The sequence below is a fragment of the Silurus meridionalis genome, chromosome 17 (assembly GCF_014805685.1).
Source record: "Silurus meridionalis isolate SWU-2019-XX chromosome 17, ASM1480568v1, whole genome shotgun sequence".
Classification (NCBI taxonomy): Eukaryota; Metazoa; Chordata; class Actinopteri; order Siluriformes; family Siluridae; genus Silurus; species Silurus meridionalis.
This window is the reverse complement of record NC_060900.1, coordinates 8906938-8925524: the sequence shown is the minus strand read 5'-3', so window position 1 is coordinate 8925524 and position 18587 is coordinate 8906938. Positions and strand designations below refer to the sequence as shown.

At 35.7% G+C, this 18587-nt stretch overlaps 1 protein-coding gene across 10 annotated transcripts in view; it reads left to right on the top strand.

The window, feature by feature from the left end:
- Nucleotides 1-18587, top strand: part of LOC124399932 (ERC protein 2) — a 214991-nt gene that overhangs the window by 144284 nt on the left and 52120 nt on the right. For all 10 annotated transcript variants that reach the window (XM_046871284.1, XM_046871283.1, XM_046871280.1 and 7 more), the window contains 2 exons: nucleotides 4471-4659; nucleotides 13715-13785. In XM_046871284.1, the coding sequence (XP_046727240.1) occupies nucleotides 4471-4659; nucleotides 13715-13741 (216 nt within the window). In that variant the 3' untranslated portion in view covers nucleotides 13742-13785. The remainder of the gene's footprint in view (nucleotides 1-4470; nucleotides 4660-13714; nucleotides 13786-18587) is intronic.

Below are 18587 nucleotides of genomic sequence, written 5' to 3'. Positions count from 1 at the left end.
TGTTGAAACTAAAGTTTTATCACACGAGATGAACACAAGACCACACTGCTAGAGCACAAAAGCAGAGGTCTTCTCAAGACTATACTTTGCACCCTCAAGATAGGAATACCCAGAATCCATAATATTGAATCTTGCTTTACCATATTTATCACCTCAAAAGTGGACCAAAAAAATCACTCACACTAGAGCACATTTCCCAACATGTCAGTGCCCTGAAACTAAAACTGATGTAGACCCACAATAATCTCCTCAATGAAGCAATGCATCAGTTGCCACATACTGTCCAGTAGTCACCAGTACACATCCATCACTTTTATTGGTAAAATACTAGTGGGAAACTATGCTGGCCAAAATGTTTTTTTTTCTTTCAAGTCATGCTCTATGTGTGCACAGGCTAAAGTTCCCCAGAGCCTTCCTAGCTGGGGGCTACCTATCGGTACTGTACCTATTCCACTACCTATTTGCCATTAACCACTGTATATTATAGTGTTTGTTTTCATCCTAGACCTTCTCTCCCCCCTTTTCATTTACTCATTTGACAAAAGCTTCAATCCAAAGTAATTAACAATTGAGCTCAGCATATGAAGTTTAGGAAAACTGAGCTCAAGAGTAACAGTTTGGCAGTCCTTGAAACGTGACAACAATCCTGGTAACCACAGACAGCTTAAGTCTCGAATAACCAGATCATGAAATCAAACAATATAGTGAATTTAACCATCATTACCTATTTAATTTACAAACTTTAACCACAATACTGCAAGAGACCAATTTGCTTTCTGGTAACCCATTTTCTTTCTGGAAACTCATGTCCCTAGTGTTAATGTTTTCCAGGTGATACACCTTTAATGCCACCGAATCTGGAAGGACAGCCAACTGACACAATAAGATCCATATTCAAATGTAGACTGTGGTATAGCAAAATCAAACACTTCTTCATAAGGGATATGAACCCAATGAAAGGGATTTGGCTATCAGCATTTACAGCACTTTGATGCCCAAATGAACAGAGATTCAAATAAATCTTTAGATGAATGGCCTTTAATCCCTGCCCAGTCTTACAGCCTTGTGTGATCAAAGACTTTATGCATATCACTATGATCATACTGCCACAGAGCTTCACTGTTGAGGAGTGGGTTGGGTGTTCTGTCGCCACTGAAATCCCAAACCACTATTCCCATAATGACTTGTATATTCACAAATTACAATCCACATCACTTCAGCTATCACATAACCCTAGTCCTATTTGTATTTACCAGATTAGTCTCTTTTTTGATCTAATAGCCTAAACAATTCCTAGATTCTCTTTGTATATTTCCCAGTTTCAACTTTAGTTTATTTGTTTATTGATCTCTGCCTCCACCTAGTTTTGCCTGTTTATCAATCACCTGACTTGTCACTTATTATAATCCCTAATTATTGATTTGCCATATTTAGCAGTAAATCTGACTTTCATCTGCATCTAAAGCTATCTGACAGTTTTTATTTACATAGTGCATTTTTTTTTTTTTTTTTTTTTTTTACAATTTATTGTATATATTTTATTTATACTTCTATACAACTTTGTATTGATTAGTAGTTTCTAGCCATCTAGTGAGTAAAACTGTGCTACTGGTTGATGCATTTCCTGAATGAGAGACCTCAGGTGGTGAGGATAGGGAACAGAACATCCTTTGAGTGGAAATATATTAGAAACACATTATTAGAATCTTTAAAAACCAATTATTTAGCCCAGAGATGCTCAAACATTTTCCTATTAAGAGAAAAAAATCAAACATGATTGAGGGTAGTAAGATGAAAGTAAATGTTGCATTATACCAAACAGTATTATAGTAAAGTTTAAGTTGGCATGGTCCCCTAATTTATGATTTTATAATAAATGAACAAATCAATCAATCAATAAATAAGTAACATGAATCTGTAATTTGTTTAACTAATGCAGTTTTATTTTTAAAGGTTTCTAGTCTAATGGAATTCATTTGCTTGCACAGTAGAGTTCAGTGTCTTATACAGCTACGCAAGCTATAAGCAAATATAAGCATATAAGTCATATGCTTGTAATGTCAGTGACCTCTAATGAAAGACATGAAGCTGCTCCTTACTTTTCAAACATTTTTTTCCAAATTGGGCTGCAGCTGAATTGTATATATAATACGGAGTCAGAAGATCATGTAGGTGAGAGTCAATTATTTTGCTATTAAGTTTACACTTCTACAAGTTCATCAAACTGAAAGTCCCACACAGACTCCACCCATTCTCTGTATCTTAACAGTGTTTCTTGATGATTCATAAGTATCAGAAAATAAATTAGTAATTTCTCTGCCGTGAGTAATGTTATTTTATGTCAAAGCAAAACAGTTCATTACGTTTATTTTCACTTGCCATTGAGTGAGAATGTATGACATCACCACAATGTCGGAGGTCTACTACATGTTTAGACGTATATAAAGGCATGTCAACATTTGCATATATTATCTGTCATAACAAGTAATTGAACATAGTCTGAAATATTATACAGCTCCTGCCAAAAGTTTGAAAAAACCTAGTTTTTAATAGTTTATGAGACACATGCATGTTCCTTTTGTTCATGTGCAAAAAATAAAGCTAAAAGCTAAAACATGCAATAATTGGATAGTGAATAACTGAAAGAAATTGTTGTGGTCAAACAAGGAGGTAGAAGCTTGAAGGTTTTAGGTTGGTGCTAACAGGAAGTGGTAGCTCAGTGGATAAGATGTTGAACTTCTGATTAGAAGGTCATGGGTTCAAATTCCAGCACTGGAGCAGGGCCCTTAATCCTCAATTGCTCAGCTGTATAACTAAAATAAAAAATCTCTAACTTACAAACACACTTTTTAGTTTTAAAAGAGGCATGGCAAAGTATTTCAGCTGAATGTTTGGAACAACTGACTGTCCAAATGAGTGAGTAAGATAAGATAAGATAAGATAAACCTTTATTCGTCCCACAGTGGGGAAATTTCTAGAGTAGAGCTGTTGTTCATGCTGGGGGAGGATTTTTCAATGGAATAAAGTTTACCATCTGTATATTTATATAATTCTTTGGTTGAAGTAAATCTTTTTACTGTTAAATACCTAAATAAATAAAATAAAATAAAATAAAAAAATAAAATATTAATAATAATAAAATAAATACCTAGTTTGTTGCATATAAACAAAATGGCATGCATGTGCCTTTCAAAAATGATTAAGGACTAATAAAAAACACATCATATGACACAATAATACACACACTAAGTAGCTGTGACCTACCTTTGAAGAAACTAGCGGTTTATTGTATTAAATCATAAGCATATAGAAACGATGGGTGATTGCAGAAAACCAACATTTTTTGATAAGTAGATTTATTTTTACCAAATGCATATGATATCTAGTAAGGATTCAGCTTAACTTGTGCAGGCTCAATCTTACAACAGAATTGCTAAAAACTGTGAAAAACAAGAGTTTGTATTAAAATCAGATGCATGTAGAGTGCTTGGATTTGCCCTTTTATATAGAGATTAATTATTCTGTTTAAATCAGACATGTTTTATTCATCTGTTCTTTTAGACTTGTTATGACACTGTAGATAAGTAATAGAAGACATGCAGATGAAAAAAATATTCACAAAGATGAAATTAATTAGACAGTGCTGAGTTATTTGCATGAAAACATGCCCTGCAGACTAAGTTTTGAAGCGACGCTAATTTTGCAAATATAAAATTAAGAATGTTGGACAGTGGAAAATGATATGTTTATTTGCATAGAACGAAAAGGTTTTGACTAAATTTATGTGCCAATATTTTATAGTTAAGTCACAATTAATTTGATTAAAAAATTGAAATTAAGCTGTATTGTACTATTTTGCAAATAAAGAAATTACTCAATGGGAAAGTTTTTTGTTATACAAGCTGCAGGAAGGAGATAAATGAAGCAGCTACTCTAACTATTTATAGCCACTATAACATAAGTGAAAAAGAGGACTAACTTGTTCTATATAGTGTATGTTCCACATGCACATTGTTCATTAATAAATAATCAAATTTGGCATTGGCAAATTCCTGTTGTATGAGAGGAATTATATGGTATTATATATATATATATATATATATATATATATATATATATATATATATATATATATATATATATATATAAAGAATAAGTCAGCTTCTGATCTGTAACTGTTTTACACCACTCTGTGAGTCATTCTTTCATTATAAATACATGAACTATTAATACACACATAAAAATGTTTTATGCCTTACATATACAAGTGGAATATCAAAACACTATGAGTAATTTAAATATGATTAACTTATTAATATACTGCAAATAACTTAAAAATATAATAATTTCTCTGCTTTGTTTTGCATTTAATTTTGGTCAAAATGTAACAAATGTTAAAATAGATACATTTTTTGTCATTGTAGACACTTTCTGAAAGGTTTAATGTGTTGAAAATGGCTTGATTTTCAGACTCAAAGTAGGATGAAGCTCATTGCTGAGAATTATGAAGATAGTCATCCCCATCATTATCCCAATCATCCTCATCATCCACATCCTGGTCACCCGGGTCCATCACAACATCGCAGACTGTCAAGAGGATTTTCCACTCACAGCAATTCTCAACCTGAGCAGCCGGAGCAGCCTGAGCAACCTGAGCAGGTGAGACACAAATTGTCCCATACTTGGAATTTTGGGGATATTTTTTGTTCCATATGTTGTGTTTTACAAAATATGTGTGTGTGTGTGTGTGTGTGTGTGTGTGTGTGTGTGTGTGTGTGTGTGTGTGTGTGTGTGTAGTATACACTCATCATTGATGTCGTTATTATAAGCTTCTCTGCCCTGCATGGCCTTAGGCCTGTGCTTGGCAGATTAATGTGCAGTTGGTACACTAGGAACAGCTTTTTGGGTGTTTTATTAGCCTGTACGCTGAGTTTGCGCATTAACTAGACTTGACTAGACCTGAATTCTCCCATTCTGGCAGTGAACAGGGACTCAGTTCCAGTAACTGACTACAATTGCTGTTGCTCCACCATTACTTTGCAATTTTGATGAAAGTGTGCCCTAGATTAGATCGGCACCGAATTCTTTCACAAGCAGCAGAATTTGCCCATAAATGACCAAAGGAAAGAGAGAGGAAGTCTCTCTGATTATTCTTTTGCGAGCAATTTCTGCAAATTCTTGCCATGTGGGTGTTATGGATATCAGAATGCTGGTTTCTTTCTTTTTTAATATTGCTTGCAGGAAATGTAGCTTAAATGGTACACGCATGCACGCACGCACACACATGCACGCACGTACACACTAGCAAATATTGGTCTGCTCTTGAGAACAGGAAGCTAAAAAGGAATTTTATTGAAGTCTGGGGTACGGCTCGATTATAAGTGTTAGAGACGGTATTTTATCTGCGAGATGCCTAACCCAGATTCACACTGATCAGTGTGTATAGACTGGAAGGAGTGTGGGTAAGATTTTCTGTGTGAACCTTTCAGTTATCACAACTTATACACAAACTTCAAGTGTATTATTCCTAGTCGCTCCAAGAATAATCAAATGGTTAGGTAATGAGAAAGCTAAATGTCATCGTTGTCGTTCTCATCCTCATAATTATCACTATCATCATCATCACCATCATCACTGTGGGTAGTGTGTTTATGTGTGCACTAAGAGGGCTGTGTGAAGGCAATGTTCCAGACACAGTGCCTGACAGGTCATAATCATATCAATTTAGAGAAAGAATAATTTTGAACTCCTTCGCTCTGTCTCTGCATATACATATGTGCAGAAACACTCACTTGTACTCACACGCACACACACACTTTCTCCTCCATCAGTTGTAATACAGTAATAACAGTAAGATTTATAGCACTCAGGGAGCCAGTATCACTGGGGAATTCCCTTTAGCCCACACACAAACACACACACACACGAACACACACACACACACACACACACACACACACACACACAAAGATAAGACTTTGTTTTCAAACAAACTCAAACTATAATACATTCCTATAGTATTTTTTACAATGGCCCACTTTCAGAGTGATGAGTGAAACTTTTTAAAGAAATGGATTTGCGGTATTGTATGTTTTCTTAAATAATTTTTGGTGAAAACCTAGCAAATATCAGCGAAATTGTAATAAAGGGTAATATTATAGCAAATGCATTATCACAAAGTGTATTTAGGATTGCAAAACACAAAAAGCCCTTGACATTCTTGATGCCTCAGCACAGTCTCTATGAAAAAGGCATCATGTTAAGAAAATCTCTTTGCCAAACAAAATGTACAATACTGTAAGTATATGCCAGTATGCTTAGATGATGCTAGAATATCTTATATATAGTTCATGTTACTTATATGACATTAATAGTGTACTCCCACAAAAAACAAGTAATTAAAATGACAAGCTTGAGGTCAGTAAAAATATCATTTTGACATTGTGTTTGTGCTAAGAGCCGCTCTTGGCAGACGATAATGCAAGTGCACTTTAGGCTGATTTTAAATGCCACGCCACCCCTGCTGTGCCACTTCACCCACATCATTTTCATGTCTAACTGCTTAAATAAGACTCCCACTCACCAGCCAGCTTGCCCCTAACATTCGACAACTAACAAGCAGGGAGGGTAAAAGCTAACACATGCTTCCTCTGAGACAACTAACCAGATCCTTTCCAACTGGTGGGGCAGCATAACACACCTGTGGAAATTCTGTATTTGCCAAAAATCTCCACATACATGAGCTCACAAATGCCTACAATTGGCCAGAGAATTATATATATATAAGAGAGAGAGAGAGAGAGAATATCACAAAAGTGAGCACACCCCTCACATTTCAGCAACAATTTTATTATTATTATATTATATAAATTAACATTTGATATGCTTAGAGTAGTCAATGTGCAGCTTGTACAATTACTGTCCTCAACATATAACTCAACATGCAGCCATTATTGTCAAAATAACTGGCAACAAAAGTGACTACACCCTAAGTAAACATGTAAAACTGTGTCCAAAGTGTCAATATTTTGTTTGAGCCCCGTTGTTATATTGCACTGTCTTGATTCTCATGGACATGGAATTCACCAGAGCTGCACATTTTGTTGCTGGGATCCTCTTCCACTCCTCCATATTGACATCCCAAAGCTGCTTTATGTTAGACACGTGGCTCTTCTCCACCTTCTGCTTAAGGATGCCCCACAGGTGCTCAATAAGATTCAGGTCTGGAGATACACTTGGCCACTCCATCAGCTTCACATTCAGCTTCCTCAGCAAGGCAGTTGTCATCTTGGCAGTGGTTTTGGGGTTATTATTATGTTAAAAAAATACTGTACAACACAAGGATTCCACTTCTTTATTCGACCCTTGCGAGGCCGGTTCCAAGTGAACCCTGTTTTGGATAACCTCTGTATGACCCTGGCCACTGTACTTTAACTCAGTTTCAGGCCATCTTTGTGAAGAACAACAATTTTAATTTATAAATCCTCAGAGAGTTCTTTGCCATGAACAGTATGAGAGAATTTTACTTAAAGCACTAATTATTAACTTCTCTAATAAAAGATACACAAATTTGTATAGTCTTGTCAAGCAAACAAAAACATGAACATGATGAATAGGAAATGTGGCTTTACATGGTTACACAACATACAGTTGTTATAACATACAGGGTGTACTCACTTTTGTTGTCAGCTATTTTGATTATAATGGCTGTATGTTAAGTTATTTTCAGAGGAGAGAGAATTAAGCAGCACACTGACCACTCTAAAATATATTTCATTTCATTTCTATAGTATTGTCTCTTGAGAAGATATACTAAATTGCTGAAATGTACTTTTTTTTATCTATGTTTACACATTATCACCTTCAAGATATCCCCCTTGCACACAAATACAGTGCTCCAGCATTCCTACCACTTCTGGAATGTCTCGTGGATGTCTTCTTTTTGAAACATGTTGAGTTCCTTTTGCGATTCGTGCTGGATCTCAACAATGGTGTCAAAACCTTTGAGCTGGATCTTCATCTTCGGAAAGAGGTTGAAGCCTGCAGGAGCCAAATCTGGCGAGTAGGGTGGGTGCGGAATAGGGCGAGATCATTTGGATAGTTCTCTGATGATTATCATACACAAGTTGCCGATTAGAAACATTTTTGGGAGTTGAAGGTCGTTAAAGGTCTTCCTGATATCTCCGTGTCTTTCAGTGATGCTGTTCCGTTCTTGAAGTGAGTGTGTCTCTCAAAACACCTCAATCTACTCATTGCAGCATCACTGTATGTCAAATGTATGTATTTTTGTTTTAACTTGCTGTCCATCATAAAATCACTAGTTTTCTCAATTACGTGTTTAATTCCACACATTTTGAACTTAATTATGAAAATTATTTTTCACTAAAAAATAATTTGGACATTGGTTTATTTAAAGTGTAATCTTCATTTAGCTATAATAAGAGTTATCTAATGTTTTAAAGACGTTAGTGCTGCCGTCATCAGTTTTTATAGCTAAGGCATATATTTAATCTCCTACTGTTTTATTGTAATTCAAGACAACTGTCACAGCACCTCAGAATGTTACTCCTCCCTGCTAGAACTAGTAATGGAGTTCTCCTTCATTATTTGACACAAATTTCATAGGACATTTCCTGAATATGGCAGATATTGTCTTAAAAAGTTACAATAATATTTAATTTCTCAGAAAGGACGTACTGTATAAGACATGTTCCCAAAGAGCTGTCCTAAAATGTAAAACAGCACATCATCCTTACATCAACCCTAGAGTAGCAGGCAGGTTCTTATGATTTGCTTTAGACCATGTTGCTGAAGGGAAAATGTAAGAATCTAAAAATCGATTGATGCTGTGTTTTAATAATTTCAGACACTAAAAGCTTGTTTTGCTATCTTTTGTTTCTCAGATTGCAAACAACCTTTAAAAGTTGAGCAGATTCTTATTATTGAGTGAAAAATGTGTTAGAGGTTGGTTTGGGGCTGGATAAAACTAATTTTTTGATGTGAGCCATGGAGAAACCATAAAGAAAACAATTACTGTTGCCAGATGCATGATATGATTTGATTTGATTGTTTTTAACAATTGGTTACTTGGGTAACAGTGCAATTAGTTTATGATGCCATTTCTATGTTTTTTTTTTTTTTACAGTTCTTGATTGTTTCCAAATTTACTATTCATAAATGATTGATATATGGAAGCATTTATCTTTTATATTGTAACAGTTAAAAGCTAAGTTTTTACTCAGAAAAGTTAGGACACAAAACACAGTCATGCTTATGTCCACAAAAGGATACATAATTATTTTAACATTCATTCAAAGTTACTCATTCACTAGAGAATGTGTGAGACCACAACAGTGAGTTTCAGTCAATGTTGAGGTTTACTCTGACCACAAATAAGGGTGATTACACACACATGGACATTGACACACACACTGCAAAAGGGTTGTGGATTGGGATTTTTCTGATAAATGATCATTCTGATAAAAAAATAATAATAATCATACTCAGTTGTACCTATATACACTCACAGGGTAGAATGATCAGCTTATAGATTGTTTTGTTTTTAACCTACTTAGCCTTCACTACAAAACCCTTGTTTGTAAATGTATAATAAATTAATGGCTGTTGTGTTGCCTGCTAGTTGGGTTTCCAGTAGCCATCTTACTGTAAATCATGTAATTTTACATTCAAGTTTTAAACAGTGTTGTTTACAGAAATGTATTTTATTGTAACAGGGGTATAATGTATTTACTGCATTTCATAATTTTCATACTTTAATTGAATTATGTGTCATTATCAGATTATTCAGCCTGCCACAACAAAAAGTAAATACCAAAAAATTTTCCAGAGCGGGTCTTGATGAAAATGTTATGAGGGAACTCTTGTCGTATACAATTAAATATCCATGTTGAGATCAGAACAGAATGAACTGTTTTGCTCAGGAATTAGCAACAATGTTAAAAGTTAATCATGCTCAAGTGGGAACAAAGTGAAAATGCAAATGGAATGCCCCAAAAAAGTTGCCACTTATATTATCAATACTTAGACACACAATTACAACAGCAATTCCAAAATGTAGATTAAAATACAGTTCAAATGTCAAACCTATATTCTATTCACAATAACACACTTTTATCCAGGAGAACATACCATTTCAGAAAGCAAAAATAATTTCATTTAAAAATAGTTGGAACAAGGCCATGTTCAACACTGTATAGCATCATATCTTCTCTTCATATATATCTGATAAATGAAGGGACCACTTGCTGAAGTTTTGTGAGAGGAATGTTGTCCCATATGTGTCTGATACAGGATTCTAGCTACTCGACAGTTCTGGGTGTCCTTTGTTGTATTTGTCGTTTTATGTTGCACCGAATGTTTTTAAATTGTGAAAGGTCTAGACTGCAGACAGGCCAGTTTAGCACCCAGACTTATTTACTACAAAGTTATTCTATTGTAATAGATGTTGTATGTGGTTAGAATTGTCTTGCTCAAATATGCAAGGTCTCCCGTGAAAATAAATTATCTGGATAAAATAATTTGTTGCTCTAAAACCTGTATATACCATTATTATATTAATGGAGCCTTTCCAAATGTGGAAGCTGCCCATTCCACAGGCACTAATTCACTCCCAATACGATCAGAGATGCAGTTTTTTTTAACTGAGCTCTGATAACAAGCCAGATGGTCCCTCTCCTCTTTAGTCCAGAGGACATAGTATACATGGTTTCCAAAAAGAAATTGAAAGTTCGTTTTCACGGAACAGTTTTCCATTTTGCCTAAGTACTTTTTAATCAAGCTTTGGCCCTGAGAGAATGGAGGGGTTTTTGATTCATGTTCATGCATGACTTCTAACCTGCTAACCTGCTAACTCCATAACCTGCATTTGTGGATGACAAAAGTATAAAATTATATGCATGCCTATGATCACAGGATGTACAAGTGTATGTCTTAAAAGGGTATGTAAATTAATGATTACAAGCAGCAATCTTATCACAACAAAATGACACAACAGCTGACTGGTAAATGTTACCATACCACCCATTTGATGCTTTAGAGATAGTGCCAAATGTATGTTTTATATACATGAATAAATCCACCAGCTGAACTTTTTTTTTTGCATTTTTAATGAAAATGAACTTTATAGACTCTCTGTTACTTTGGCAAGATTAAAGTTGGTGAAGAGAGGCTAGCTAAAAACTGTGTGCTGTACTGAAAACATTGTGATCTTGTTAAAGGTATATAGGGAATAACAGACAAGCTTGTAAAAGTCTGCTCAGGTCATGTTTTACAGTAAGTCCATAAAAGCGCAGATGGGAATAGTGTATAATGGACTGGAAGAGTGAGTGACATGTCAAACATTCTGGGAAAGCACAGCTAAATGAATATAAGGTACATACAGTGGTTTAGTGGATGGTTTTAACAAAGGTTAAATTGAGTGCTGGGATGCAAGTGTGCATTTTATGCAAGTACATTCTTTAAAAAAAAAGTCCTCATTTCACACACACCACACATCATCCATTTCTCTCGCATTTCTGCCCTCTCGTCTCCATATGTGACCCCCTGACCTTTTCTGGGAAGTTCATCGTAGGTCAGAGTCAAGCTCCCGAGGTGTGACTGTTGTTTTTTCAAACACACTCATCCTCGTTCGCTCCTTTATCTGCCTCTTTTGACTGAGCATGATTAATCACTCTGTTTTCTTCTGAATGAGAGTGCAAGAGTGAACGGGAGGGTGATTAATGATGACGAAGAACTGGAGAACCCTGCTTGGCCAAGGCTGTCAGATGGATCTAGTCTCATAGCCATTGCAAACAAACCCCCACCACCACCCAGCTACATACACACACACACACACACACACACACACACACACACACACACACTATAACTGTTTCCATAACCACCAGCATTTTTGGCCATGTCTATCAGCTAATATTGGAAATGAATAAGTTATGATTTATGAGCCGGCCAGATTGCTTTATTGAGTCAAATGCTATAATGAGCACTCAGACTGTCAACAAGGATAATCCATTATGACACAAATCCCCTAATGACAAAAATGAGGTTAGTGATGGATAGCAGATCCAAGAACATCTCAGATGTGAAATGATTTAAATACTGTGAATGCATAATGGATTTGTACTTAATACCTTTCTTCCCATCAGTGCAAGTTAAACCACCAGTGTGTCTTTAAAGAAAATATCGCATCTCCAGTTTTTGCATTTTGCTATACTTGAATTGTTTCAAAGAAACTGTGCTACTTTTAATTCAAGATTCTCCGGTCTTTGTCGTCTTTTCATTCCAAATAGTTTAGCAGAATGATCAGCCCTGAAAATGTTATGAATTTACATAATGCTGTATATTAATATAAATATATCAAAATAAAAGTTTCTGTTTTGCTACAGTAATTTTTTTTATTTATATGAATAAACATTTTCAGATAGTAAAAGCAAACCCACATTGGGTTAACACTGACAATGTGCGTGACATTGTTGGCTTTCTGTTTATGCAAGCTGGCCAATGCACCCCCACACTCCCATCAGTCCACAACAATAATCAGTGTGATTAACGATGGTCCATATCGAATGTATTACATTAATCTTTGGAGTCTTTCGGTTTCTTCTCTGTCCTTTTTTTACACAAAGCCATACTTAAATGCCTTAAGTGGAATACTATGAAATATACAGTGAGGCTTCCACATACTTGATACATGACCCATAAAGCCATGCTCTGCAACGTCCAAAAGTCTGACTCCACTACCAGGAAGTGTACTTCCTTTGATCATTTATCAAAGACTAATACATATACATTATTTGTTTTATTCAAGAAAACAGTCAACTTCCATTTTGTATGAGAAACTGAAATTTTTTCATTCATTCATCTTCTGCTAGTTATATTTAGTCCTGGTTGATCATCACGTTTGTGGCTGTTCTTGAAGCACATCCCAAGATCACTGGGTGGGACACCTTGGATAGGATCACAGGGCATACATTTATAGGGGTACATTAGTGTAGCCTGGTGACCTACTGCCTTGGTTTTTTTTGGAGTAAGGAAGTAAAAGCATGTAAAATGTCACACAAAGAGTAAGCCAAGCGTTTAACTGTACAAGGGATACAGACATTGTGAGATGGCAGTTCTAACCTGCTGCACCAACACACTAATGTGTAGCTGAAAATATCGAGTTAATGATCTGGCTTGTGTGTGGTTTACCTCTGAGTTTTGTTTTAGCTCTTAAACTATGTCACTATTCGTATAGTTAAAAATATTGTGCTGCTAGATGTAAATGAGTGTCGAGTAGGTATGCATGAGCTAATAGTGCTTTGCAAGAGACTGGCCTCCCATGCAGGGGTTATTCCGATCTCATTCACAGTGGTCTTGGGATAGATGCAAACTTGGACAGGATTGAATAAGTTAATAAGAATAACTTGGTAGTTGACTAAACCTTCCAAACCACTATGATTATTTCATTGTTTAGGAAGGTCCACATCAAGATATATATATATATAAAATTAAAATCTTTGCTTTCCCAACTATTCAATCCCAGAAGAGTTTTTTAGAATGATAATAAACATAGTCTATGAACTATTTAACGTATTAGAATGTTTCGCTACTGAGTCTTTTTGTAAGTCACTCTGCATAAGGGCCTCTGTCAAATGCCAAAATGTAAATATAAATGTATTGCTTCTTTTAAAAAAACCTTTAAATTTCTTTTTAGGATGATGAAGAAGGCATCTGGGCTTGATTCCTGGTCTATTCTGGCCTGCTGCTCCTCTTCTGTTCAATAGGGTGAGTGATAATGATGACAATCAACCCCCACTCATTTTCTCTCTGCTGCTTGCACTGCTTTGCTTGTAATTGAATTAGCCCCTGGGGGCTAGCTAAAATAAAGCAAGGTTTATTCAGGAAATGTTAAACTCTCAATGGCACTTGCATAAAAAAAAAAAATGCTGTGTGCATTGGAACCAAGCTAGTGTTTGAAGCAAAACTGGAATTACTGTTGAGCCACAAAGTCCCATAGTTGTTTGCTTTCCACAGACTATGAACATTTTACAGCTTATACCTTGTTAAAATGACAGAGTGAGACGAACCAGAAGACTTGTCCCACACACACACACACACGCACACACACACACACACACACACACACACACACACACACACACACACACACCTGTAAAATTTAACAACCCAGCCTACCTGTAGTTAGTGTGTGTCTTTATGAATGTGTGTGTATGTATATTAATTAAAAGGCTTTTTATGGCTAAAAACATTAAATGAAGAATGTTGGACTGTAAAAAAATAATTTCTGTCTCTGCACCATGGTCAGATATGATAGACCGTTTGAGAAGTTTGCATTACTGTTAGTAAAATACAGTACCAGTCAAAGTATAAGCACACCTTCTACTGCCATGTTTTTTCTTTATTTTTATAATTTTTAGCATTGAACATTAATACTGAAAACATTCAAATGATCAAAGAACATGTATGGAATGTATTAAACAAAAAGCGTTAACCAACCCAGAATATGTTTTATATTTTAGATTGTCCAAAGCTTTGATGACAGCTTGGCATCCTCATGTCATTCTCTCATCAGATTTACGAGGTAGTCACTTTGAACAGCTTTTAGTTCATAGCTGTGCCTTATAAAGTGTTCATTTGTGACATTTCTTGCCTTCTTAATGTGCTTTAGACCAGCGGTCTCCAACCTTTTTGCGCCTCGGACCGGTTTAATGTCAGACAATATTTTCATGGACCGGCCTTTAAGGTGTGGGGGATAAATACAACAAAATAACCGGCATAAAAAATGGTATTTTCTAAATATAATAAATGTGAATCCACTGTGTTGTTTTTTGTTCATTTTGCTAGCTTGGGGGTTTCAATTAAGGGGTTATGTATTATGTGTTAAGGTAGCGGATGTAGGTAAGATATGTGACCGAGGTAAGCATCATGACATGCATCAAGAGTGAGTCATAGACATATGTGGCATAGAGAATCCGGTAATTTCCCAAAATAAAACATAGTTCAGAATCAGATAATAAATCAAACAGAAATAATGTAAGTTATGTACTCTTTCTGTGGGTCCTGGTACCAATTGACCCACGGACCAGTGCTGGTCTGCGGCCCGGGGGTTGGGGACCACTGCTGTAGACCATCAGTTGTCGTGTGCAGAGGAAAGCATAAATAGTGTCAATAGCCCTATTAGTGTTACTACAACTACTGTCAGTTTACCTAAGAGTCATTTATGTAAAAAGAGTTGACAGTCCATAATTACAATACGAAGGTCAGTCGATCTAAAAAATCTCAAGAACTTTAAATGTATTCCCAAATGCAGTCTTCAAAACCATCAAACACTGTGATTATGTGGCAGACTTCACAAAGACTGCCACAGAAAATTAAGATCAAGAGCTACCTCTGTTGCAGAGGATAAGTTTATTAGAATTACCAGCCTCAGAAATCATAGCTGTACATACAGTAAATGCTTCTCAGAGTTCAATTGGCAGACATATTTCAACATCGAAAGTTTAAAGAAGACTGTCTAAGTCAGGCCTTCATTGTCGAACTGTGACAAAGAAACCATTACTTTGGAAGTACAACAAGCAGAAGAGACTTGCTTTGCCAAAAAACACAAGGAATGGACATTAGTGGAAAATTGTTCTTTGGTCTGATGACTCGAAATTTTTTATTTTACCACCATGTCTTTGTTAGACATACAGAGGGTGAATAAACAGTTCCTGAATGTGTGCTTTTGACTGTGAAGCATTAAAGGAGGAAGTGTGAGGGTGTGGTATTGCTTTGCTGATGACACTGTTGGTGATTTAGTCAAAATTAAGGACACACAATCAGCATGGCTACCATGGCATTATGCAGCAACATGCCATTTCTTCTGGTTTGCACTTCGTGGGACCATCATTTGTTTTCCAACAGCTTACTGACCCCCAAACACAACTCCAGGTTATGTAAGAGACATTTGTGCTTTCAATATTATCTGATCTAATCCATCTGATATGGTTTGGGATGAGTTTGCCATAAGAGAGTAAAGGAAAAGCCGGCAACAACTCCTCAAGATTTTTGGAAAAATATTCCAGGTGACTACCTCATGAGGCTGACTGAGAGAATGCCAAAAGTGTACAAAGCTGTCATTAAAGCAAAAGCTGGCTACTTTGAAGAATCAAGACTATAAAATATATTCTGGTGATTTAACACATATTAAAGTATCTGACTTAAACAGTACTTGAGTATTTGACTCATATTGAACGTAGACTCAAAGATGCTCTAGTTCTCAACACCAAGACACGTGTTAGTGAACGCCTAACACAGTCAATTTGTGAGGTTTTATTTCCTAAAATACAAATCAAATTGTACAAGAGTACAGAGTAAAGAGAACATGTATTGAATTATAAATTTTGTTATAAATGTAGAGTAGAGAGTAAAAGATAAAAGTTGCTTTTTTTGCTAGCCAAAGTACAGTAACAAAGTACATTTACAAAAATTAAATACTTTACACCACTGGCTTTAAGGGTTTACAGTAATAAAGTAAGTTCATTACTTCATTCCTGTACAGCACGGATGTTTATGTGGATATCATTTGGGAAACTTTAACTTTTTTTTTTACATTTTAATGTGAATGTTTTACTTTTTACTTCACTATGTCAGAAAATACATGCCGTTCCTGACTATTTTAAAGAAACCACAAGTGTAACCCTGCTGTCCTGGTAATAGTTTGTAAGGGTGCTCTCACTGTGTGTCTGCAACAAAAGAAAACTTTCTACTCTTAAAGGTATGATGAACAGAACTTTGACTGCATTCATTATTAAAACATATAGATCAGTTTCACTCTTGATAATTAATTACTCCCAGTGCAGTCAGTGGTTGGGAAGTCTGGCTTTGCAACCACACACACACACACACACACACACACACACACACACACACACAGGATTTGTGGTAATCGAAACCCTCCACCTCTCATCCACCCACAAGTCCCATAATCCAGCAGATTTGTATTCCACCGCTTTACTTTACTCTTATCAGCATAACTCATCTCACTGCCTGGGTTTTCTCAGTGCATGTGTGAGTGCTTGCACCATACTGACAAAGCTTTGCTTAAGTGTTCAAGGTTTTTTCCCCCCTCTATTTAACGCAAGGCATTACATTTCGGTTTCTACTACTTTTTATTTATTTATTTCTTTTTTTGAGCAGGTTCTTTTATAAAACGTAATTAGCAAAGCAGACATAAAGTTGAAAAGTATGTGCTTAGCTTTGACTAGCTGGTCTCAGGTTGCTTTTACAGTTTTTCTTTTTTGCCTTCCTGGCCTCTCTAATCAAAGAGGAATGTTTTTCCCGAGGAGGGACACAAACACAAAACAAAGCAGGAAAGAGACAATACTGTATTTGTAAGGGATGTCTGAGCAGATTATTGAATGTGACATTTTTACTTAAACACCAGAAAATACACAGCATCTGATTTTAATGATAAAGAGGAAAAATTAAATTTTTTTGTAAATAAATAAATAAATATATTGATGAGAAAATTCTATCAGGAATATTGCAACACCATACTCCCATCAGGATCTAATTAATTTAATTGTTTCCCAAAGTCTACTTGTTTATCATCCAGTGTGGATGATAGTGGAGCATGACTGTTATCCAGTTATGCTAGCCGAATGTGCTGGTTTCCTTCCAAATACTCAAGAGGCACATATAGATACAATGAGCACAGCATTGTTATTAAGCCTCAGCTTATTTAGTATAACGTCAAGTTTATGGACGCCTAATGTTGGTCTCACGCTATGCCCACAACGTACCAAAAACCTTATATGAGGAGTGTTCAAGTAGAACAGGGACTTTTAATATTACAGGTATAAAAATGGATGTTAGCATGGTGGCACTGCACGCAGTAGTAAGTGGCTTGCATGTCCTATTACTAAAAAATAAATGTCGTGGGCCAATCCAGAGACCATAATTAAGATGGCAGACAACAGTGTTAGTCTATGCATGGAACAGCATGTGGTGATGAAGTTTCTTGTGAATGAAGGTGCAAAACTCCTCTGGATGTCTACAGAAGAATTGCAGCAGTAAGATATTTTAATGGTGTAAACGTTTCAAATATGGCAGTACGTCCATCAGTGATGATCCCAGATGTGGTGGTTACCTGATGATGAAGTGATGAAGCAGGCTGTCCTACAGTAAGATGGTTCAAACATGCTGACAAATCTTTCTATGCCGAATTTTCCCAGGTGTTAGTTAAATGCTGGGATAAGTAAATAAATGTAGCAGGGAGTATGTCATAAAAAAATGCAGTTTCCCCATAAACTTGAAATTTGTTCTTTTCTTTTAAAAATTCAAAAGTCCTTATACTTTGTATTGCCACTTTTCAGAGCCACAAACTTCAGAATCCTGCAAGATGCAAGTAATCTGAGTAATCCAGACCAAGATGTATACACTAAATTCATAAATATTCATTCAATAAGCACATCTACATTGTAACACTGACAAATTAAAACATAACGTGTTTATTATTTATTATTTTTTTTGCCAAAAGGATAATGTGGCAATAATTATACAGATTATGAGATTTAAAATCTCAA